The 22,947-nt window shown below is 55.0% G+C and overlaps 1 protein-coding gene across 3 annotated transcripts; it reads left to right on the forward strand.

Annotated features, from left to right (window-relative positions):
• The first annotated feature begins 31 nt into the window (after nucleotides 1–31).
• HAGH (hydroxyacylglutathione hydrolase) lies at nucleotides 32–20,969 on the forward strand. Of its 3 annotated transcripts, XM_038540785.1 has the most exons (10): nucleotides 101–150; nucleotides 2,228–2,297; nucleotides 2,402–2,577; nucleotides 3,060–3,124; nucleotides 7,547–7,664; nucleotides 8,529–8,637; nucleotides 11,698–11,801; nucleotides 12,043–12,144; nucleotides 20,164–20,243; nucleotides 20,685–20,969. In XM_038540785.1, exons 3-10 carry the CDS (start codon nucleotides 2,473–2,475, stop codon nucleotides 20,782–20,784), a joined length of 783 nt encoding a protein of 260 aa, XP_038396713.1. In that variant the 5' UTR covers nucleotides 101–150; nucleotides 2,228–2,297; nucleotides 2,402–2,472; the 3' UTR covers nucleotides 20,785–20,969. The 3 variants fall into 3 exon arrangements, with proteins under 3 accessions (XP_038396712.1, XP_038396714.1, XP_038396713.1); XM_038540784.1 differs by lacking the exon at nucleotides 2,228–2,297 and having other exon boundaries at nucleotides 32–150; XM_038540786.1 differs by lacking the exons at nucleotides 2,228–2,297; nucleotides 8,529–8,637; nucleotides 20,685–20,969 and having other exon boundaries at nucleotides 32–150; nucleotides 20,164–20,236.
• Nucleotides 20,970–22,947: the final 1,978 nt, after the last annotated feature.

The raw sequence follows: 22,947 nt of genomic DNA on the forward strand, positions 1-22,947 counted from the left end.
GGGGGGCGGGGCGGCGCCCGCCGCCCCGCCCCCGCCGCCCGCCGCCCGCCGCCCGCCGCCAGCCGCCCTGGGTCATGGTGCTGGGCCGCGGGCTTCTGGGCCGCCGGAGCCTCGCCGCGCTGGGAGCCGCCTGCGCCCTCCGCGGCCCGGGTAGGTGGGCCGGCGCCGGCGGGGCGGCGGGGTTCCGGCTGACAGGGCCGGGGGCGCGGGCGCTGGGCAGGGGCCGCCGGCGTCGGGGCCCGGGAGCGGCGGTTGGGGCGGCAGCGGGCGCGGGGCGCGGCCAGGGGCTCTGCGGGCCGCCGCGGGCTGACGCGGTTTTCTGCCGCCACAGGCTCGTAACCCTCGGCGGCGTCCGGGCGCGCCGGGTGGGGTCGAGCAAAGGCCCTGCGGCCCTGGAGTCCGACTTTGCGGGGCCTGAAGGCACGGTGTGGTCGCTGGCCAGCTGGGGGATGCTGGCCGCCCGATGCCGGTGCGGAGCCGCGCGCCCCGGGACTGCGCCCCTTCTCCACCTGCCGCCCCGGGCGCTCGCAGGCCGGGTCCCCACGGCTGGGCCTCCCTGGCCCCGCGCTGAAGCCGCGGTGGGCTCGCCGGCGGGGCTGCGCTTCCAGCCCTCAGCTTCCTGCCGGGTCACCTCTTGCTTTGCTGGAATATTTTGACCCTGATTTTGAAATCTCCTTTTCTCTATTTCCTGATCCCTTATCTGGCTGATGTTGCAGTAGGGGCAGTAGGTTGACCTGTGTCTTAGGGAGGTGGTGAGCCGGCAGGCTGGTGACCCACATAGCAGTGGTCAGGGAGACGGCGCTGCCCTTGGCCATCTCACTGAAAGCCCTCAAGGTTCGGGAGTGGGTCAGGCATTGCCGTTAAGTCAGGGACACCCCTCCGAGTGCCAGGGGTACGACGTTTGCCTCCCGAGTCAGGTGGAGAGTGTAAGTGGGACCGGAGCGAATTGGCAAGACTGTGGCCGCCTCATTCAGAAGGGAGCCGGGTCCCAGCCGTCGGTGCCCTGCAGAGGGATGGGCCTAGTTCAGAAGGCAAACAAAATGTGCGCCAGGACCGCATGTGCCCAGGACGCGCCGGGCTATAGGCTACTGTTCAGTGCACTCTGCTTACACAAAAGGTTGCAGTTGCAAAACAGTGACCTGGAAGCATTTCTCGGGCATATCATTTTTGGAAATGGAACAAGGGTTCTGGGGCAGCTGCAGAAATAACTAAGTTCCCCAGATTCCCCAGGAGAGCCTTCATAGCAGGATATCATCCTGTTCCTGTTGCCAGGGCTGTGCCCCTGTCCCAGACTCGCAGCACAGGCCTGTGTAGCCCTGCTTCCCCTCCCCAACCCCCAGGATGCATGCCACGCACTGGTCTGCAGTCCTTCCTGGGCTCCGGGGAGGCGGAGTATCGCAGACCCTGGTCATACAGAAGTGTTTGCTTTGCTGTGCACGAGGAGAGGGCCTGGAAGATGCCCAGCTGGCCGTGCAGGGGAGGGGCATTGGAGATCTGTGTGGACGCTTGGAACCTGCAGTTCAGACAGCTTCTCTGGCTGTCACAGATAAGGCTGAAGTCAGCAGTAGGCGGCCCCGGGCGATGTGGCCTGTCAGGCAGTTAGCCCTGCCTGCGTTCTGGATGCCTTGGGCCAGAGGCCCCCATCCTGGCACCTCCCCCAGAATTCCATGGCTGTCTTCTGTCACCTTTTGTGGTGCTAACCCCTTTCACATTAAGACTTAAAGTATTGTTGGGGCCTCTGTGAGTTTTTAGATGGGATAGGAGTTTCATTGTTGAAAATATTTTGGCACCCGACTTCGTGGTGGAGGATGCTTTGGCTCTTGCTCACTCTTGACATACCCTGGCAGGGTCCTTGGTTCAACTGGGTGGTGAGTCTGAGTCCTACACCACTGAATCTGGAACAGGTGGCCATCTCTCCCATGTCTCAGGCCCTGGTGGGGTTTGTGCATTCTCCAAATTTTGAGTTCTCGCCTCTGAAAGTGAATATTGTTTCCTTCTCTGGCTGGAGGCCTAGGAAGGGGCAGAGGTCAGAGTGCACATGACTCAGGCTCTGTTAGCCCAGAGTCCTGCTCGGCACTCGTCCCCAGGCTCCCTCTCTTTGCGGTCTTTCTGGCACTGGTCAGCCCTGACAGTGGTTTGAATCACAGCCCTCTTAGAACTCTCCAGAAAGAAAGAAGCCATATCCGTGAATATGCATCTGAAGGATTTTCTGTGTTTTCCTTAACAGATGTGGTAAAATGAGGATATTGTCCTCTTACCAAAGGAGCTTAGGAAACCCGACCCGGCGAGCCTCCCAGGTTGCTGCTCTCGCGGGTCACTTGTCCTGGGTGCAGGGCTTGTCTGTCAGCCTCGCCTGGGACGGCCTCCCAGGGACACTGATGGAGCTGCGCTTTGCCCTCAGGCCCAGCCCTGCCGGGAGCCCTCCTGTATCACGCCGACTCGCAGAAGAGCGTGACCGTGGAACAGGGCACCATGAAGGTTGAGTTACTGCCTGCACTGACCGACAACTACATGTACCTGATCATCGATGACGAGACCAAGGAGGCTGGTGTGGTGGACCCGGTGCAGCCCCAGAAGGTGGGAGTCGGGTCACCGCCCCAGGCCAGCCCTGGCTAGGGTGACAGCCGCAGTGTCCTCGTAGCTTGGCCGAAGCTCAGCACAAACTGGTCCACTTGGTTTTTGGACACCGCTAGTGCCCAGACTCTCTGCCGTGGGGCAGGAGGCCCGCGAGGGGTGGAGGCCACCAGAGGCTTGGGCGAGGGGAGAAATGGGCTTCTGTCTGTCCAGGTGCTGGGAAACAGGAGCGCCCCTCAGCCCTGCCCCGGGGAGGGGGCACCTCGGCTGCAGGGTTCGTGGCCGGCACTGAGCTGCCAGCAGGGTCAAGAGGGAAGAGGGCCTCCTTCCCCCTGCTCTCCTGGAGCAGAGGCAAGTGGGCAGCGGCAGAACAGGGCCCAGCCCCTCCTGGTGAAGCCCGGGCTCTGTTGGGCTCCCCTGTGGCCTGTCCGGCCGGCGCTGGGAGTGTAACCACGGCCGGTGTCTTGCCTCACCTTTGGTTGCAGGTTGTAGAAGCGGTGAAAAAGCACGGCGTGAGGCTGACCACAGTGCTCACCACCCACCACCACTGGTAAGCGCTTACCAGCCGGGGTGCTTGGGCCCGACGGCTGGGGCCGTGTGCACCTGCCGCATGCGCCTGGGGCCGGCGTCCCTGGGGGGGTCAGGCACTTGCAGGCTCCGTGGGCCCTCCCTCCAGGTGGAGGCCCTAGGAATAGGGGTCCTGGAAGCCCTTGCCCCTCTAGCTGTGTTCTCAGTGTTGGCCCCCAGCGGGATTCTGAGCCAACTTAGGGGTGCCAGCCCCTGTGCTGCTGCCCCGCATCCTCGGCCCGGGCTGTGGGCTCCATGGGGAGGGCCTCCAGCAGCATGTTGGAAGGCTCCTGGGCTTGTGTGATGGGAGACTGGCCTTGATGTCAGGGAAGAAACTCATCTAGATATTAGTGTTTTTAAAAAGCCAGCATCTGTATTTGGAGAGGTTGTAGTTTTTGAAATTTGAAGGTAAGGGATGAAAGAAACACCACTGTTTGGGTTTTAGGGCTAGAGCTGCTTGTCCAAGACCCCCATGTGGGGTTTTTGAGACTTTTGAGGCTCTTTATAGCTAGAAGAAAAAATATTTATTTGGCTCTGAATTTTCTTTTCCAAATAAGAAAGGGTCAGCCAGGGTCTCCTGTGGGGAAGCCCTGGGGGTGTCCTGGGGGCTTGGACTGGCCAGAGTTTGTTCAATGGTGGCCACTTCTCGGTTGATGTCACTGAGGTTTAGCCCCGGGGCATCAGGTGTTAATTCCTGAGTTGCGGGTGGGGGCAGGTGGCAGTCTTGCCCTTGGCTGCTGTGCTTGCTTTCTGGAGGCCCTCTCTGTGCCTCCCACCGAGCCTCAGGGTTGGCTTCTCTCTACCTTGATAAGCAACCCTCAGGTCACTTTTCTCAAGGTGTGATGCTCTGGAGTTTTTCATAGATTAATGTTAGAACAGAAAACCCCAAATTTGACCCCAGTCTGAGCCCCAGGGTGTTGGAGTGTCTCTCCCTGTGGAGACGGTGGTATGCCCAGAGGGCAGCGGGAACAGGTGGAGGCGTTGGTACTGGCCTGTGTGGAGCAGGCCTGCGAGGGCAGGGCCGGGCCAACCCTGTTATCTCTGAGCCCTGCTGTGTGTGTTTGTGTGTCTGGGCCCCTGAAAGGGCTCTGTGGGTGAGTGTAGTGAGGAGCAGGAGCCCTGGCCCCGTCCTGGGAAGGCTGATCTGCTGAGCGCGCGTCCAGCCCCACAAGGCCGGGGTTGGAATTCTTTTCCTGACTTTCTGAAGGGCAGGTCTGGCTGCCCCCAGTGAGTAAATCCTTTCTGGGGTGAGGGCTGTGCGCTATGGGCTGGACTGGCCCCCGATCATAGTCAAGCATTGCCGATTTATGTATGCATAAATATATGTATGTGCTTATTTATTTAAAGATACATGGGTTTTTATTTTTAAAAAGGTTTTTTTTTTTAAACATTGGAAGCTTTTTAAATTTTTATTTTTTTTAAGATTTTATTTATTCATGAGGGGGGGGAGGGGCAGACACACAGGCAGAGGGAGAAGCAGGCTCCATGCAGGGACCCTGATGCAGGATCGAGTCCCAGGTCTCCAGGATCACACCCTGGGCTGAAGGCAGGCGCTAAACTGCTGAACCACCCAGGGATCCCCAGGAAGCTTTCTTTTTTTTTTTTTAAGGTTTACTTATTTATTCATGAGACACAGAGAGAGAGAGGCGGAGAAGCAGGCTTCCCGCAGGGAACCCGAAGTGGGACTCTATCTCAGGACCCCAGGATTGCGCCCTGAGCCGAAGGCAGACGCTCAACTGCTTAGCCACCCAAGTGTCCCTGTAAAAAGTTTTAAAATCCAATTAACGGTGTTCTATTAGTTTCAGGGGTACAGTATAGCGATTCAGCAATTCTATCCATCACTCCGAGCTCATCACAAGTGCGCTCCTTAATCCCCATCACCTACTTAACCCTTCCTCCCATCCTCCTCCCTCCTGGTGACCATCTGCTTCTGCTCAAGTTTGTTTCTTGGTTTCTCTCTCTTATTTTTTACCCTTTGGTTTGTTTTATTTCTTAAATTCCACATAGTAGTAAAGTCATATGTGGAATAATAGCTCTTTCTGTGTTATTGCAAATGGCAAGATTTCATTCTTTCTTATAGCTGAGTAACATTCCTATGTGCGTGTGTACACACCTAAATAGGCCACATCTTTGTTCATCCTTAGTCGATGGACACTTGGGCTGCTCCCGTACTTGGCTGTTGTGGATAACACTGCTATAAACATCCCTTTGAATTAGGGTTCTTGTATTCTTTGGGTAAATACTCAGCCGTGCAATTTGCTGGGTCATAAGGCAATTTCTTTTTTGACTTTTTAAGGAGCCTCCATACCGTTCCCCAGAGTGGCCTCACCAGTTTGCATCCCCACCAACAGTGCACAAGGGTTCCTTTTCCTCCTCCTCCTTGTCAACACCTGTTGTTTCTCGTGTTGCTGATTTATGCGTTCTGACAGGTGCGAGAGGATATCACACTGTAGTGTTGATTTGCATTTCCCTGATGATGAGGGATGATGAGCATCTTTTCATGAGTCTGTTGGCCGTCTGGAGGCCTTCTTTGGAGAAATGTCTGTTCGTGCCTTCTGCCCACTTTTTAATTGGATTATTCATTTTCTGGGTGTTGAGCTATGTAAGTTTTTAATATATTTTGGATACCAACTCTAGTTACATCAGAATGTAATTTGCATGTATCTTTTCCCATTCTGTAGGCTGCCTTTTATTGTTTCCTTCGGTGTGCAGAAGTTCTTATTTTGATGAAGTCCCAGTAGTTTACTTTTGCTTTTGTTCCCCTTACTCTGGAGATGTGTCCAGTTGCTACTACAGCTGATGTTAGAAACGTTACTGCCTGTGCTCTCCTCTAGGATTTTTATGGTTTCAGGTCTCACACTTAGGTCTTTCGTCCATTTTGAATTTATTTTTGTGTAGGTGTAAGAAAGTGGTTCAGCTTCGTTCTTTTATGTGTTGCTGTCCAGTTTTCCCAGCACCGTTTGTTGAAGATCTAGTCTTTTTCTCATTGGATATTTTTGGATGGTTCACTTCTGGGTTCTCTGTTCTGTCCCACTGATCTGTGTGTCTCTTTTTGTAGCATACTGTCTTGGTGACTACAGCTTTGTACTAGAGCTTGAAGTCTGGAATTGTGATGCTTCCAGCTCTGCTTTTCTTTTTTTTTTTTTTAATTGAATTTTGCTTTGAGGTTTTTTATTATATATTTTTTATTTTTTATTTATTTATTTTTTATTTATTTATTTAATTTATTTATGATAGTCACACAGAGAGAGAGAGAGAGGCAGAGACACAGGCAGAAGGAGAAGCAGGCTCCATGCACTGGAAGCCCAACGCGGGACTCGATCCCGGGTCTCCAGGATCGCGCCCTGGGCCAAAGGCAGGCACCAAACTGCTGTGCCACCCAGGGATCCCAATTTTTTAAAGATTTTATTTATTTATTTATCTATTTATTTATTTATTTTATTTATTTATTCATTCATTCATAGAGACAGAGAGAGAGAGGCAGAGACACAGGCAGAGGGAGAAGCAGGCATCGTACAGAGAGCCCGACGTGGGACTCGACCCAGGGTCTCCAGCCCCGGGCTGAAGGTGGTGCTAAACCGCTGCGCCACCGGGGCTGCCCTCTTAATTTCTTTTTTGCTGCTTCATTATTAGCACATAAAAATGCAACAGATTCCTGCACATTGATTTTATATTCTGCAACCTTACTGAATTCGTGTGTCAGTTCCAACAGTTTTTTGATAGTCTTTTGGTTGGGGCATTGCCATTTTACTTTATTTTATTATTACTAATTTATATTTAGGAAGGGAGGGAGAGAATCTGAAGCAGGCTCCACATCCAGCGGGGGAACGTGATGTGGGGCTTAGTGTCATGACTCTGAAATCATGACCTGAGTTGAAATCAGAAGTCAGACGCTTAACCGACTGAACCACCCAGGTGCCCCAGGCATTGCCATTTTAGAAGACAGCTTCTACCAGCTTGGCAGTGGGTCCGAAGGTGGCCCACCTGTGAGAGTCATGGGTGGTGGTGGGGCTTTAAAACTGCTCTGCAGGCCGCCCTCCGGCCAGCTGTGTCAGGATGCGGGGCAAGGACCAGACTTGGGGCTTATTACAGATCCTCAGGTGACCCTTATATGTCCAAAGCTTGGGAGCTGGGGCCTTAGGGATTATTTTGGTGTTTGTGATTTGGTTCTTTTGCTTCAGAAGTGTCTGCAGCCACAGGGCAGGGGCACAGAAATGCTTCACTTGGGAATGGCATGTCTGAGAATGTTCTTTTTCGGTGGAGCCAAATGACAAGCCAGTTTCCTGTGTTTGGAGATGCATTTCTACTAAGAAGGTGACCAGGAAAGGAGAGTCGTGGTCAGGGTTTAAGAGTAGGCGGGCCCACTGACACCAGCAGGGGCCCAGGTCACCTTTCTCACTTCCAGGGACCATGCTGGTGGGAACGAGAAGCTGGTCAAGCTGGAGCCTGGGTTGAAGGTGTGCGGGGGTGATGACCGGATCGGGGCCCTGACTCAGAAGGTCACGCACCTGTCCACACTGCAGGTGAGCAGCGAACCCATGGGAGGTATGCCAGCATGGCTGGCCTCCGGGACCTGGAGGGGAGGGGCACGGTGGGGACAGTCACGCCCCTCCTGGCATTCCCCCCTTGCCCAGGGCCCCGGAGGGTGGAGGGCCGCCTGGTTGGTGCCCTCTGTCATCACAGGCACATCAGCCTGCGGAGGGCACTTGGCTGAGGGGAGAAGCCGTCAGGCATGGTCGGAGACAACTGGGGAAACGGGAGTGTGGACAGGGCAGGGGATGGACGCACATCACTGTTCCATGTCTCAGATATGGTGATGGTGTGAGGCCGAGTGAAAGGATGTCCCGGGAGTCAGCAGGCGCCTCGGGGGTGGCGTGTCCGCGCGCTGCAGCCCGCTGTGCTGTGCTGAGTCCACGTGGTGGACGTGGCGACTGTTAGCGTTCGGTGACCCACGTGAGGGTCACACTGATGTCCACTTTATTTCGATCTTTCTGTGGCTTGAACATTCTTGGGCGGGCAGGGGAGGCAGGAAGGAAAACCAAGCAGAAGCCCAAGCACCGAGGGAGGAGAGTGTCCTAAGAAGCCAGGCACCTGCTGACGACCTGCCTGATGCTGAGGAAGAAAGTAGAATAGGCCCCTTGGTTCTGCGCCGCCGGCGAACGGCAGGCTCAGGTGGGCCTTGCCCCTGGGGCACTCGGCCTGCGGTTCCAGCACGATGCATGTCGTGCCACTGGAGCAGCAGTGACAGGCTGCTCGGCTGTGTCAGGGGCTCCCGCCGCGGGGCAGTTGCGGATCGGGCGGGCCACGGGAGCGGCCGTCCCCCGCGGGGAGCCCTCGGGCGGCCCCTGGCGCGGAGAGGGCAAACGCCAGTGTGTGCTTCGTTTAAGGTGGGGTCTCTCAATGTCAAGTGCCTGTCCACCCCGTGCCACACTTCTGGACACATCTGCTACTTTGTGAGCAAGCCCAACAGCTCCGAGCCTCCTGCCGTGTTCACAGGTGAGTGTTCAGGTGCGTGTGCGGGGGTGGGGTGTTCGTGCGAAGACAGCCCCGACTTGGGGATTGTGTGCCTGGGGCATTTGCAGCCAGGCCTAGGGTGCGGGGCTGCGTGAGGAGGACGCCCGCCCCTAGGGGAGAGCCCGGGAACAGCCTGAGCACCCAAGCACCACCCAGCTTGGCCTGCGTGAGGAGCAATGTCGGGCAGAGGGGCCTTGCCAGCAATCCAGGGCCTTCTCCCTTGAGAGAAAGGGAGACCGTGCTGCAGCCTGGGGAGCCCGCGGGCTGGGCCGGCTGAGCAGCTGCTGCGGCCCAGAGCAGGCCTATTGGCCGTGCGGACCCTCCCGAGCGCTCTCAGCGGGTGTGAGCGGCCCTAAGCTCTGCGTCTTGCAGAAATTAAAGTTCCTGTGATGATGCAACTGCAGTGGGGGATGGTTGGGAAATGCAGGGGCCGAGCATGAGGGCACCAGTGTGAGGGGTCCAGCGTGAGCAGCTGAGAGTGAGGGAACCAGCCGTGAGGGGCCAAGAGTGAGGGAACCAGCATGAGGCGTCCAGCATGAGGTGCCCAGTGTGGGGGGCCCAGCATGAGGGCCCCAGCGTGAGGAGCCAAGAGTGAGGGAACCAGCGTGAGGGGCTGAGCATGACAGAACCAGCATGAGGCGCCCAGCCCAGCATGAGGGAACCAGTGTGAGGGCACCAGCGTGAGGGGACGAACGTGAGGGCACCAGCGTGAGAACACCAGCGTGAGGGGCTAAGCATGAGGTGCCAAGCGTGAGGCGACCAGCGTGAGGGCACCAGTGTGGGGGGCTGAGAGTGAGGGCACCAGCGTGAGGGGCTGAGCGTGAGGTGCCCAACGTGAGGGGCTGAGGGTGAGGGCACCAGCGTGAGGGGCCGAGTGTGAGGGAACCAGCATGAGGGGCTGAGCATGAGGTGCCCAGTGTGAGGGAACCAGCGTGAGGGCACCAGCGTGGGGGGCCGAGCGTGAGGGCACCAGCGTGAGGGGCCGAGTGTGAGGGAACCAGTGTGAGGGGCTGAGCGTGAGGGAACCAGCGTGAGGGCACCAGCGTGGGGGGCCGAGCATGAGGGCACCAGCGTGAGGGGCCGAGTGTGAGGGAACCAGTGTGAGGGGCTGAGCGTGAGGTGCCCAGCGTGAGGGAATCAGCGTGAGGGCACCAGCGTGGGGGGCCGAGAGTGAGGGCACCAGCGTGAGGGGCCGAGCATGAGGGCACCAGCGTGGGGGGCCGAGCATGAGGGCACCAGCGTGAGGGGCCGAGTGTGAGGGAACCAGCGTGAGGGGCCGAGCGTGAGGGCACCAGCGTGAGGGCACCAGCATGAGGGGCCGAATGTGAGGGAACCAGTGTGAGGGGCCAAGTGTGAGGGAACCAGCATGAGGGGCTGAGCATGAGGTGCCCTGGTGTAAGGCGCCCGGTGTGAGGTGCCCAGCGTGAGGGAACCAGCGTGAGGGCACCAGCGTGGGGGGCCGAGAGTGAGGGCACCAGCGTGAGGGGCCGAGCATGAGGGCGCCAGTGTGAGGGGCCGAGCATGAGGGTGCCAGCGTGAGGGGCCGAGCGTGAGGGCACCAGCATGAGGGCACCAGCATGAGGGGCCGAGTGTGAAGGAACCAGAGTGAGGGGCCGAGAGTGAGGGAACCAGCGTGAGGGCACCAGCATGAGGGGCCGAATGTGAGGGCACCAGCGTGAGGGGCCAAGTGTGAGGGAACCAGCATGAGGGGCTGAGCATGAGGTGCCCGGTGTAAGGCGCCCGGTGTGAGGCACCCAGCATGAGGGAACCAGTGTGAGGGGCCGAGTATGAGGGAACCAGCGTGAGGGCACCAGCATGAGGGGCTGAGTGTGAGGGAACCAGCGTGAGGGGACCAGCGTGAGGGGCCCTGGAGCAGCTCCACAGTGAGGGTGTGCATGGGGCCCCGGAGGTCTCCACAGCCGCTCGATGTCCCACGGCACCCTGCTCCCAAGCTCGTCGTGGATACCATGGATTTTGGTGTCCCTGGTGTAGGAGCAGCAGGTGGCCGCTCTGAGCCGACTCTGAGTTCGGGACGGGGGACCCCGGGGACCCCAGGCTCGCGCTGAGAGAACCGGCCTCCAGCACCCCGCCCCCGCACGGCGAGCGCTGAGATCCCCCGAGTGGCCGTGGGCACCTGTGTCATCACGGGGTGGCAAACACCCCCGTCAGTCTGCCCATCTCCTGGGGGGAAGGCGGCCGGGCCTGGAGTGAGGCGGGTCCTTTGGGGGCTGCGTAGACGTGGGAGCTGATTTGGGCTCTGGAAGCCCGCCCCGGGGTCCTCCGTGGGGTCCTCCGTGGACCGGCCGGCGGGCGCGGCGTCTGTAGGAGTCGCGTGGTGTCGGGAGGCTCCGGGGCTGCTGCCCGCTCGCTGAGGGCTGAGCGCGGGGGAGCCAGGGTGTCCGAGGGCTGCTCCCCGGACCCCGACCACCTCACCTGCATGCTTCGCAGCCTCTGATGTCTCCGGATCCTCCACACTTGCCTCCCTGGAGGGCTCGTTTGGGGCGTGGCCCAGTGGCATCCCCTCAAGGTGCCTGTTGTCCCGGGGGGCAGTGGGCACTGCGCCTGAGGGGGCCCGGCTCCAGCCAGGATGGCCCGGTGGTGGCCCTGTGGCCTGGGCTGTGGTCCGGGCTCCGGGCCGCCACTAGGGCCTGGAGGGCAAATGTGCCTGAGCCCCCGGTGGCCACGGAGCTCGTCAGGGGGAGGGAGCGCCCCCCTGTGGGGCTGAGGCAGGAGGGGGTCTGTGGGGGGTGCCTGCTGGGGTCCGGGGGTGCTCCAGGCTGGCCGTGGCCACTGAGGGAAGAGGACACATGGCAGGTGGGCCAGGAGGGACAGGGCTGGTTTCGGGGCCACCACGGCCGACAAGGTGGGGCCGTGAGGAGGAGTGGGGGGACCGTAAGGTGTGGGTTTAGGGGGCTGCTGGCAAGGCTGGAGGGGGACGGGTTGGGGCTGGGCGCTGGGAGCTGGGGGCCTCTGCCCTGCTGGGTTGCGGGGGCCTGTCCTGCTGGCGGTGCCCCCACTGCCCCAGGCTGTCCTGCTTCTCAGGCGACACCTTGTTCGTGGCCGGCTGCGGGAAGTTCTACGAAGGGACTGCGGATGAGATGTACAGAGCCCTGCTGGAGGTCCTGGGCCGGCTCCCTCCAGACACAGTAGGCAGCACCCCCGGCTGGGGGGGGGGGGTGTGCGCGCTGCCTCGTGAGCGTGGGTCTTGTGACGTACCTGCTACCGCCGTGGAACATGCACACAAGGAGTGTCGGTGTCCTGAGCGGCCCCCTGTGTCCTCGCCAAGGGGTCCCAGCCCAGAGCTCTGCGTGCCTGGCTCCGAGGGGGCCGGGGCGTCTGAGGGCAGCTTCCTGCGGCCCCTAGCTCACGGCGTGCTGTTTTCCGCAGAGAGTGTACTGTGGCCACGAGTACACCATCAACAACCTCAAGTTTGCACGGCACGTGGAGCCCAGCAATGCCGCCGTTCAGGAGAAGCTGGCCTGGGCCAAGGTGAGCGGGCCGCGCCGCGGGCTGCATCTGTGGGTCAGTGACCACGACGCGGCTCCCCGGGGGCTGGGCCGCCGCCCGTGGGGGCCTCTTCTCTCCATGCGGGCGCACGGTGCTCCTCCCAGGCCGCCTCCAGCTGGTGAGGAAGCCCCCCCCACCCCCGGCTGTGTCGTCGTGATCCTCGCTGACCCCGTGGCTCTGGGCCGGGCCTGGGACGCCGCCCTCATGGCAGGGGCCCCGGTGAGGCCAGAGCTGCCGGTCCCCACGCCCTGGGCCCGGGGGCTCCATCTCAGCACTGTGGCCGGGGCAGCCGCACCCACCGGTGAGGCCGCTGGTCTGAAAGGCATTGACTTCTGGGACGACCGAGGACTCTGGTCTGGTTGTCCCAGCGGCGTCCTCGGTGGGGGCTGGAGTGCTGCGGCAGGAAGCCGGGGCGCGGGCTCTGCCTTCGACCCTGCAGTCCCCGCGAGGTGTCGGGAGGACGCTCTCCCGGAGGCCTCGGGGCTTCGGTCAGTGACGAGCGGCCTTGGAGTTTCGTTGTTCGATGCGTCACCTGTTGTTGTCGAGCGTCTTTCTCAGTTTTGGGGTGCGCTTGCAAAATAATACTTGTTAGAATTCAGGCCACCTGATGAGTTGATGGGCATTCTCCTCCCGCGGTGCGCGTGGGACGAGTATTTTCCGTGGCTCAGAGGGCCTATCCTGTATATTTGCAGCTTGCGTTTTGTGGCTTCTTTTTCACTTCCTGGCCCTAGTGCCCTGTCCACAGCAGTCTATACACATTGGACTAATGCTTCCCATAGTTCCCTACTTTAAAAAATCCAGTCTTTATGGAGGATAATTTTCATTCAATACAACATAACCTGTTTTGAGCAAACGGTACACAGATTGATGAATTTTGACAGCGTGTGCCGCCATGTGGCCCCAGGATGTTCCCTGCCACTCCCGTGGGTCACCCTGTTCTGGAGCATGTCCTGTAAACAGCCCTCAGACACATGGCGCACCTGGCTCTGTTGCTCAGATTCCTTAACGCTCTATTTCTGAGCAATGTTGACTCTCCTGTGTTTTGTCCTGAAAGTTTATTGTTTTCCCTTTTATGTTTGTTCAAATTTATTTGTAGGTCAGTGAGCCTCAGATCATGTGTGGTCTAAGGGAAGGGTAGAGCACAATCTTTTTTTTTTTTTTTTTTTGCAAATTCACTTCCAGCTGCTCAGCCCCATTCGTTGGAAAGACTGTCCTTTTCTCGTTGGATTACCTTGGCGTCCTCACTAGATAAACAGGGCAGCGTAGGCCTGAGTCACTTCTGGACTCTCCTCTCTGCCCCACTGATCTGTTGGACTTCTCCTCCGCCCGCAGCGGACAGTCTTGATTATTGTGGCTCTTGGTAAGTCTGGGAATCAGGCTGTATATATCCCATATATAGACTTTCTTAAAGCTCGTTTTGGCTCCTCTAAGTGCTTTGCATTTCCATATAAATTTTAGGATTGTCTTGTTAATTTTTACCAGAAGAGTAAGCTTGGGGCAGCCTGGGTGGCTCAGCAGTTTAGCGCCTTCCTTTGGCCCAGGATGTGATCCTGGAGTCCCGGGATCGAGTCCCACATCGGGCTCCCAGTGCATGGAGCCTGCTTCTCCTTCTGCCTGTGTCTCTGCCTCTCTCTCTCTCTCTCTCTCTCTCTGCGTTTCTCATGAGTAGATAAATAAAATCTTAAAAAAAGAAAAAAAAGTAAGCTTGGCTTTGGATTGGGACTGTATTGTAACAAAAGATTTGGAGAGAATTGAGGTCTTAACAATATTGAATCTTTCCGTGAATATACTGTAGCTTTCCACTTATTGAGGTCATTAGTTTTTCTCAGCAATATTCTATAATTTTTGTTGTTCCAGAAATTGCACATAGTATTAAATGTAGCCCTAAGTAGTTCATGTTTTTGGATTTTATTGGAAATGACTATTTGCTGAAGTCTTTAGAAATACAAGTGATTAAAAAAAAAAGATTTTATTTATTTACTCATGAGAAACGCAGAGAGAGAGGGAGGCAGAGACACAGGCAGAGGGAGAAGCAGGACCCACACAAGGAGCCCGATGTGGGACTCGATCCCGGGACCCCAGGATCATGCCCTGGGCCGCAGCCGGCACTAAACCACTGAGGCCCCCAGGCTGCCCACAAGTGATTTCTGTATTTTGGTCTCGTATCATTGTGACCTTGTTCAGCGCCCTTATTCTAGCATCTTTTTCATAGATTCCTTAGCACACAATCACATCATCAACTAATAGAGACATTTTTTTTCTTCTTTTATAAACACGTGTGCCTTTTATTTACTTGTTGTGCCCAGTTGCACTGGCTAAGATCTCTAGGACAAAGTTAAATAGAAGTAGTGGGACTGCACATCTGTGCCTCGTTCCCAATCTTAGGGGGAAAGCATTCAGTTTTTAACCATTAAGTATCATAGTAGCTGTGGGTTTTTTTGTAAATCTTCTTAAATTGACAGAGTTCACTTATATTCCTGGTTTTCTGAGAGTTTAATCATGAGTGGGTATTGAATTTTATGAACTGATTGTTTTCTTCATCTTGTACGTAATTATTTTTTTTTTTCTCTTTTACTGTTAACATGGTGGAATACCTCAGTTGGATTCAGATAAACCAACCTTGCTTTCTGCCCAAGCCTTAGTCATGCCGTGTTATGTTGCTGTGGTCTCTCCTTCTGTCGGGGTTCATAAGAGATACTGGTCTGTCGTTTTATCTTCTTGTAATGTTTTTGGTCTTAGTATCAGGGTAATGCTGGCCTCATAAAATGAACGGAAAGTGTTTACTCCTATGTTCCTAGACAAAACAGTTTGTCTAGGATATTATTTCTTCCTTTAATGTTAGAATTCACCACTGAAGCCACCTGGACATTGAGTGCTTTTTGTGGAAAGGTCTTTTTTTGTTGTTGTTACAAAGGTAATATCTTTATTTTATGTAGGGCTATTAGATTTTTTTAAAATTTTATTTATTCATTCATGAGAGACAGAGAGAGAGAGAGAGGCAGAGACACAGGCAGAGGGAGAAGCAGGCCCCACGCAGGGAGCCCGACGTGGGACTCTATCCCCGGTCTCCAGGATTACACCCTGGGCTGCAGGCGGCACTAAACCTCTGCGCCACCGGGGCTGCCCGGCTATTAGATTTTTATGTCTTCTTGAGTCAATTTTGTTAGCAACTATTGTCTTTCAAAGAATTTGTCCATTTTGCTAAAGTTTTCAAATTCATTTTTATTTATTTTTTATTTTTTTAAATTTTTATTTATTTATGATAGGTACACAGTGAGAGAGAGAGAGAGGCAGAGACACAGGCAGAGGGAGAAGCAGGCTCCATATACCGGGAGCCCGACATGGGATTCGATCCCGGGTCTCCAGGATCGCGCCCTGGGCCAAAGGCAGGCGCTAAACCGCTGCGCCAGCCAGGGATCCCTCATTTTTATTTTTTAAAAAATTTATTTCTTTGAGAGAGAGAGTTCAAGCATGAGCGGGGGAGGAGCAGAGGGAGAGGGAGAACCAAGCTCCCTATTTCCCCACTGAGCCGGGAGCCCGATGGAGGACTCGATCCCAGGACCTTGGGTTCAGGACCAGGATAGAAGGCAGATGCTTTGCTGACTGAGCCACCTGGGTGCCCCATACTGTTTAAGATTAGCTTTTTTTTTTTTTTTTTTTTTTTTTTTTAGGTTTTATTTATTTATTCACGAGAGACACAGAGAGAGGCAGAGAGAGGCAGAGACCCAGGCAGAGGGAGAAGCAGGCTCTGTGCAGGGAGCCCAGTGAGGGGCTCGATCCCGGGACTCCAGGATCTCGCCCTGAGCTAAAGGCAGGTGCTCAACCACTGAGCCACCCATGGATTCCCTCTTTAGGATCAGCTTTGCTGTGGTTTAGTTCACATGTAATAAACCACATTAGTTTAAAGTGAATGAGTGAACTTTGACAGCACGCGCGCGCACACACACACACCCCTCCGATAAAATGACTATTACAATTGAGATACAAAACATCCCCATCACCCCCAGAGGTTTCTGCATGCCTCATTAAGGTTTTATTTTATTATTCATGAGAGAGACACAGAGAGACAGGCAGAGACACAGGCAGAGGGAGAAGCAGGCTCCACGCGGGGAGCCCGACGTGGGACTTGATCTCACACCCTGGGCTGAAGGTGGCACTAAACTGCTGAGCCACCCGGGCTGCCCCTTAGTTTGCATTTTTTAGAATTCGATATAGGGCACCTGGGTGGCTCAGTCAGTGAAGTGTCTGCCTTCAGCTCGGGTCATGATCTCAGGGTCCTGGGATCGAGCCCCACGTCGGGCTCCCGGCTCAGTGTGGAGCCTGCTTCTTCCTCTCCCTCTGCGTGCTGCTCCCTTGCTTGTGCTCACTCTCTCATGCTCTCTCAGATAAAATCTTAAGAAAAAATTCATGTTAATGGAGCATACGTTTTCTTATTTTCACTCAGAAGGATTTTTGAGAATCATTCATGCTGAATCTGGCCCACGTTTTGTTTATCCAATCACTCGTAGTTAGACATTTATGTTTCCAGTCATTGGCTACTGTGAATAAAGCTGCTACAACATTTGTACACGTCTTTGTGTGACCTACCTTTTAATTTCTCTTGAGTAAATATCTAGGAATGAAATGGCTGGGCAGTATCAGGTGTATGTTTGACTTGTAAAGAAACCGCCAAGTTGTTTCCTAAGTATTTGTGTTATTTTACATTCAGATCAGCAGATTTTAAATTCAGATCAGGCTTCTAGTTGTTCTCTATCTGCACCAACACTTGGCATTGCCATTCTTTTTGATTTTAGTCACTTTAATGGGTATGTAGTGGAGTTACATTGTGGCTTTAATTTGCATTTTTCTAGTGTCTAATCATGTTGAACATCTTTTTATGTGCTGATTGGCCATTTTGTGTTTGTTCAAATCTTTTGGCCATTTAAAGAGTTTGTCTTATTTTTGATAAGAGGATTTTTTTTTTTTTTTGGTAAATATATTCTGGTTATAGGTGTTTTATCAGATGGTTTCTCCCATTCCGTGGCTTGCCTTTTATTTTCTCAACAGTGTTTTTTGAAAAGTAAGCATTTTTAATTTTGATAAAGTCCAGCATGTTAATCTTTTTATGGTTCAGACTTCTTGCCTCTTATCTAAGAAATATTTGCTTTTCCCAAGGTTGAGATTTTTCTTTGTTTCCTTTTGGAAGTTTCATAATTTAGCTTTTATATTTAATGCAATATGGTCGCACCCGCCCACCCCCATCTGTTGAATTTGTAGTGATGTCACCTCTTTAATTTTTTTTTTAATTTTTTAAAATTTTTATTTATTTATGATAGTCACACACACAGAGAGAGAGAGAGAGGCAGAGACATAGGCAGAGGGAGAAGCAGGCTCCATGCACCGGGAACCCGACGTGGGATTCGATCCCAGGTCTCCAGGATCGCGCCCTGGGCCAAAGGCAGGTGCCAAACCGCTGCGCCACCCAGGGATCCCACCTCTTTAATTTCTGATGTTGGCGATTTGTGTTCCTATTCTTCATCGTTCTGATCAATTTTGCTGATCTTTTCAAAGAACAGTTTTTGCCTTAATGTTTCTGGTTTTTCCATTGTCCTGGTTCCAGCGCTTTTTAAATTCCTTCCTTCTACTTACTTTGTTCTTCCTTTTATAGATTTTTAAAAAAAGATTTTATTTATTTGACAGAGCGAGTGAGCACAAGCAGGGAGAGCGGCAGGCAGAGGGAGAGGGAGAAGCAGGGCTCCCCATTGAACAGGGAGCCCAATGTAGGACTCGATCCCAGGACCCAAGGATCATGATCTGAGCTGCAGGCAGATACTTCACCAACTGAGCTGCACCCCCCGCCCCCCGCCCCCTGGTTCTTAATACAGAACCTGAAGTCATTGATTTTAGACCTTTCTTTTTTTCTAATATAAGCAATTAATGCTAAGAACTAAACCTCAAGGCCTGCTTTAGGAACATTCTGCAAATTTCTAAATGCTATATGTTTATTATTTTCAGTTTGAAGTAATTTGAAATATATTCCTTGGGATTCCTTAGACATGTGGGCTTACATTCAATTATGTGGAAACATTTTTTTAGTTTTTTCAACATTTTTTAAATAATTTTTACATATATAGAAAAGTTGAAGGAATCACATAGTGAACATTCATGTGCCCAACACCAGCTTTTTTTTTTTTTAATTTATTTATTCATAGAGACACACATAGAGGCAGAGACACAGGCAGAGGGAGAAGCAGGCACCATGCAGAGAGCCTGACGTGGGACTTGATCCAGGGTCTCCAGGATCATGCCCTGGGCTGCAGGCGACGCTAAACCACTGCGCCACCGGGGCTACCCCCAGCACTAGCTTTTGAATATGAACGTTTTAATCTATTATCACCATCCATCCATCTGTCATTCTTTTTATATTTTTATTTTTTTTATTTTTTATTTTTATTTTTTTTTATTTATTTATGATAGTCACACAGAGAGAGAGAGAGAGAAGCAGAGACATAGGCAGAGGGAGAAGCAGGCTCCATGCACCGGGAGCCCGACGTGGGATTCGATCCCGGGTCTCCAGGATCACGCCCCGGGCCAAAGGCAGGCGCTAAACCGCTGCGCCACCCAGGGATCCCTGTCATTCTTTTTAATAAGTAATCTATGGCACTGTGTGCATGTCACCCAGAAGCCATTTTATCTACCCCATTAGGGAGGATGCTTGGAGTTTCCAGCTTGTTTGCTCTTAGGAGCTATGCTATGGCAAGCATCCTTATACACAAGTCTTAAGTGTCTACATGCTTCCTGCTTCTGTAGGAAAAACTGTTACAGGTTAACACTCATTACTTTTTATGATTGTATTTATTTATTCATGAGAGACACACAGAGAGGCAGAGACACAGGCAGAGGGAGAAGCAGGCTCCATGCAGGGACTCAATCCCAGAACCCCGGGGTCATGACCTGAGCCGAAGGCAGACGCTCAACCACTGAGCCCCCCAGGTGTCCCAATCAGCACGGGTTTTAGAATTATCCTTAGAAGAGTTATCTTGTTTGCTTCCCTCATAGGAGATGGTGAAGGAATTCTTAGGAGTGAATACTGGAGGAAGCCTGGGGAATATTCTAAAACACTCTAAGCTTGTTTTCAGCGGAAGGGGAAGATCAGAAATTAACAATAAATTTCCATCTTGACCTCCTGCCAGACCCTTACTTGGCACACTGCCAGCAATTGAGAGCTTGCTTCTTGATGCCACTGTTCACGGTTGGGGGTGACTTCGGGACCCTCGGGTCTGAGGACCCTGCATGGTCGGGAAGCCTGGGAGTGGGTGTTGACAGTGGCTGTCCGGCCTCTGATGCTGTGACCCTCGGGGTTCACCCAACCGTAGAAGGGCAGGGGCTGTGGGGAGAGTGAAGACCCCGGCTGTTAACCCTGGCCTTCCCATAGGATTTTCTGTAGGAGTGAACAGTTGGCCGACGGCACAGTTTGCCTCTTCTTTCCATTTGCCCTGGTCAGTGTAGATCGGAGGCCATCCTGCCTGGGGTACAGGCTGCCTGCCTGGGCTCTTCCTGTGGCTTTGTCCTCAGGAGCCTGTGAAGGGGAAGCCCTGGCCAAATGCCCGGTGGTGAGAGCTCACCACCTTGTAGAGGGGTGGTCATCCCAGTGTAGGGAACCTGGGCACTTGCTACCTTGCTCTGCCAAGCAGTGAGCTCTGCATCTTGGGGGTAGGGCTGTGGGTGTTTCCTTCTTTCCTGTGTTTTCTGCATTTTTGCTGGTATTCTAGAACATAAAATACAAACTTCAAATTAGTGAAGTTTTTGTGTCCCCCTCTATATCCAAGACAGCGAGGGGAAGGGGGACAGTTTGTTGGCGGTGGCCAGGACACTTGGGTCTCCACAGCAGGAAGGAGCCTGTCCTCATGCTGACCTGATGCTGTTCACTTTGCCTTCCGAGGTGACGTTCGGAGATTAGAAGGTGGTGGGAAATGCTACCTTTAGCAATATGCATGTTAAAGTGACCTCTGTCCTGTGCAGGAGAAGTACAGTATCGGGGAGCCCACTGTGCCATCCACCATCGCAGAGGAGTTCACCTACAACCCATTCATGAGAGTGAGGTGAGCGTGCACTCAGGGATGTTTGCACCTCTGTGGCCCCCTCACTCAGCCAGCGTCCGCGCCCCTGCAGACCCCAGGTGCTGGAGGAGGCTACCCTGAAGTCTTTATCAAGTAGTCTGTAGCCTGGGAAGCAGGCACCTCCTCTCAGGGGCAGGGGGGTGGGTGCTTGTGTGGGGTCCTTTCTGACCTTGGAGTCCGGATCTGTAGGTGGGCGAGGTGTGGCCCACAGGAGTCTTGAGGGGGCTGCCAGCAGGACCACTTGGCCAGCAGGCCCTCCACAGTCAGGAGCGCGCAGGCTGGCCCTTGGCGGGAGCATTTCATCTTTTCAGAATGTCCCAACCTCTGCTGGCTCTTTTCTCCCCCAGTGCCCTGGGGCGGGGGGCGGGGGGGAGGCGGGTGTGCGTGGCACGCAGCCTGCAGCCTGGTGGTCGGCTTCCACAGGGAGAAGACCGTGCAGCAGCATGCGGGCGAGACGGACCCTGTGACCACCATGAGGGCCATCCGCAAAGAGAAGGACCACTTCAAGGTGCCCCGGGACTGAGGCGCTGTGGGGCCTCCGCTGCCCTCAAGCACATATGGGTATTCAGGGGTTTTAGGTACATTTCCTGCTGGCAGTGCAGGAAATCCAGTCTTGGTTTAACCTTAAATTAATTTCAGAGCCCTTTGCTTGTGTTATCGATGTTCTAATGCATATTTATAAGAGAAGTTGAGAAAGCGGATCCTGGATGCTCTGCTTGCAACTTTGTGTTCTCTCCTGCCTTCAGTGGGACGTGTCCCCATGCCCCCCACGCCATCTGGTCTGGAAGACCATGCTTACCAAAGCAGGGCCACAGGGCAGTCCCCTTGTCCCCTCGGCACTGCACGGAGACTGCCGGTGTCGTCCCCTCTCCTCCTCCCCTGGGCCCTGTGTCATCCTCTTTACAAGATTTCTGTGTTGACATGGGGCCAAGCCCCACCCGGGCTGGCACAGTGCAGGGCTCATTGACACCGCGCCCCTGCGCTGGTGGCCAGGGCGATGCTGACGATGGGGCTGGGTGTCCGGGGACCCCGAGCTCAAGGCCCACCGAGGCCTCTTCGTCCCTGAGAAGCCTGGCCTGTCCTGGGCTGTTCACCCACCCACCGCCCCACCGCGGGCATCTTGCTGCCGCTGCTTGAGGTCTAGCCCCCCCACCCTTGCTCCTGAGATCCTGGCCTCGGTCCCTGCACCGCTCCGCTCCCCCTGCTTGTGTTTGAAGAAATCTGCACTGTACCGGCCGGGAAGCAGCCATCTCCTTAGGAACCGCAGGCCTGGCCTGGGCTGGGGGAAGCCAGGGAACAGACGAGCCTCGGGGTGCAGTCAGACCCAGGGCACGACGGGGCAGGAAGTGGGGGGAAGGGGTGTTCCCAACGGCTCATCTCTGAGTCTGGAGGTCTTCCTCTGTTCTGGACATTGTCCAATGGGCTCTGACCTGAGGAGGCTCTGCAGACTCAGATGGCTCCCAGTTAGCACTTCTCTAGCAGAGGTGCCCGCCACCGCCCTCCTGCCTAGATGTCCTCAGGTGGCCGAGGTCGCGTGTCCAGGTCCTGGGTGGGCCTCGGTGCTGTGTGGCTGGGAAGCACAGTCATTCTTGTCCAAGGCTGTTGACCCCCTCCATGGAGCTGGAGCTCCCTCAGGAGTGTCATAGAACCTTCTAGATGCTTCAGTGTACAGCTCTGTGCCACCGCATGTGTGGAAGTGCAGTCATTTCCTAGTCGGTTGCCAGCTTGGTGCTCCAGGGTCTTGTTGAAGAATCCTTCATGTGCTCAACTGCGTGCTTCGTGTCCACCTGCCCTCCTACAAGTCCATGCGGTAGTGACCCACTTGCTCCTGTTGGGAGCCCCGCTAGGTGTCCCTCCTGCTCGCGAGCACCGCCAGCCGTGGGGAGCAAGTGCCCAGAGGTGCAGGCCTGTCCTGTGGCCCGTGGTGCCCGTTACCACAGCTTTAGGATAATTCTTCATTTCCAGAAAGGGACACAGCCCAGCTTCGTCCTTCGGGCGAGTCTCGGCCGTGTCCTCACATGCACATAGTATCTGTGGCTGGGGTTGGGCCTGGCATAACATGACACCGCATTTCTGGGCTTCTTGTGACAAGTTTCAAGTTCTGAGCATACCACCTGTCCTGCATCAGGGTCGCCAGTGCGTTCTGTGCTGCTAAAACCCTACTGCCGCCGGCGCTGGTGTCTGCACGGCCCTATAGTTGCAGGACATGGTCCCCGAGGCAGCCCTGGCCTCAGACGCGGCCGCCACTCGCTGGACGGTCCAGAGGGCGAGGTCGGGGCCTGGAGTGCCAAGCTGCGCCCTCCCCGGAACACGGCATGTCACCCTCCTGACATGGACATGGGCAAGCCTGCATCAGCCCTGGGATCCCTGGCCACGCAAGTGACCGTCCCCCTTGGGTCACAGCCTCCACATTGACCCCAGTGCGGGGGGCTTCCGTGAGCGACAGCATCCTCCACGCCGTGGGAGCACCCAGGGATGGACCACCCCCCGCACGGCACCAGGGGTCGGGACTGTGTCCCTGGAGGCTGTGCTCTGGATTGGCTGCCCCCATCCTCTGTACGTTGACGCTGTTGCAAACAGGGTCACTGCAGGCAGCTTTGTTCCCTGGAATCTGCTCAGCCTGGGCAAGCACCCTGGGCGAGCTCCGTGTCCTTCATGAACCTTCTGTGGTCCTGATGCTGGGACT

Source organism: Canis lupus, chromosome 6, assembly GCF_011100685.1.
Source record: "Canis lupus familiaris isolate Mischka breed German Shepherd chromosome 6, alternate assembly UU_Cfam_GSD_1.0, whole genome shotgun sequence".
NCBI classification, from domain to species: Eukaryota; Metazoa; Chordata; class Mammalia; order Carnivora; family Canidae; genus Canis; species Canis lupus.

Excerpts from the sequence above, each read along its gene's own strand:
- HAGH (XM_038540784.1), top strand. The coding sequence starts at position 75 with ATGGTGCTGGGCCGCGGGCTTCTGGGCCGCCGGAGCCTCGCCGCGCTG. Across the intron at positions 11,802-12,042 it reads GCCGGCTCCCTCCAGACACA|AGAGTGTACTGTGGCCACGA; the intron begins GTAGGCAGCACC and ends TGTTTTCCGCAG. Across the intron at positions 12,145-20,163 it reads AGAAGCTGGCCTGGGCCAAG|GAGAAGTACAGTATCGGGGA; the intron begins GTGAGCGGGCCG and ends TGTCCTGTGCAG.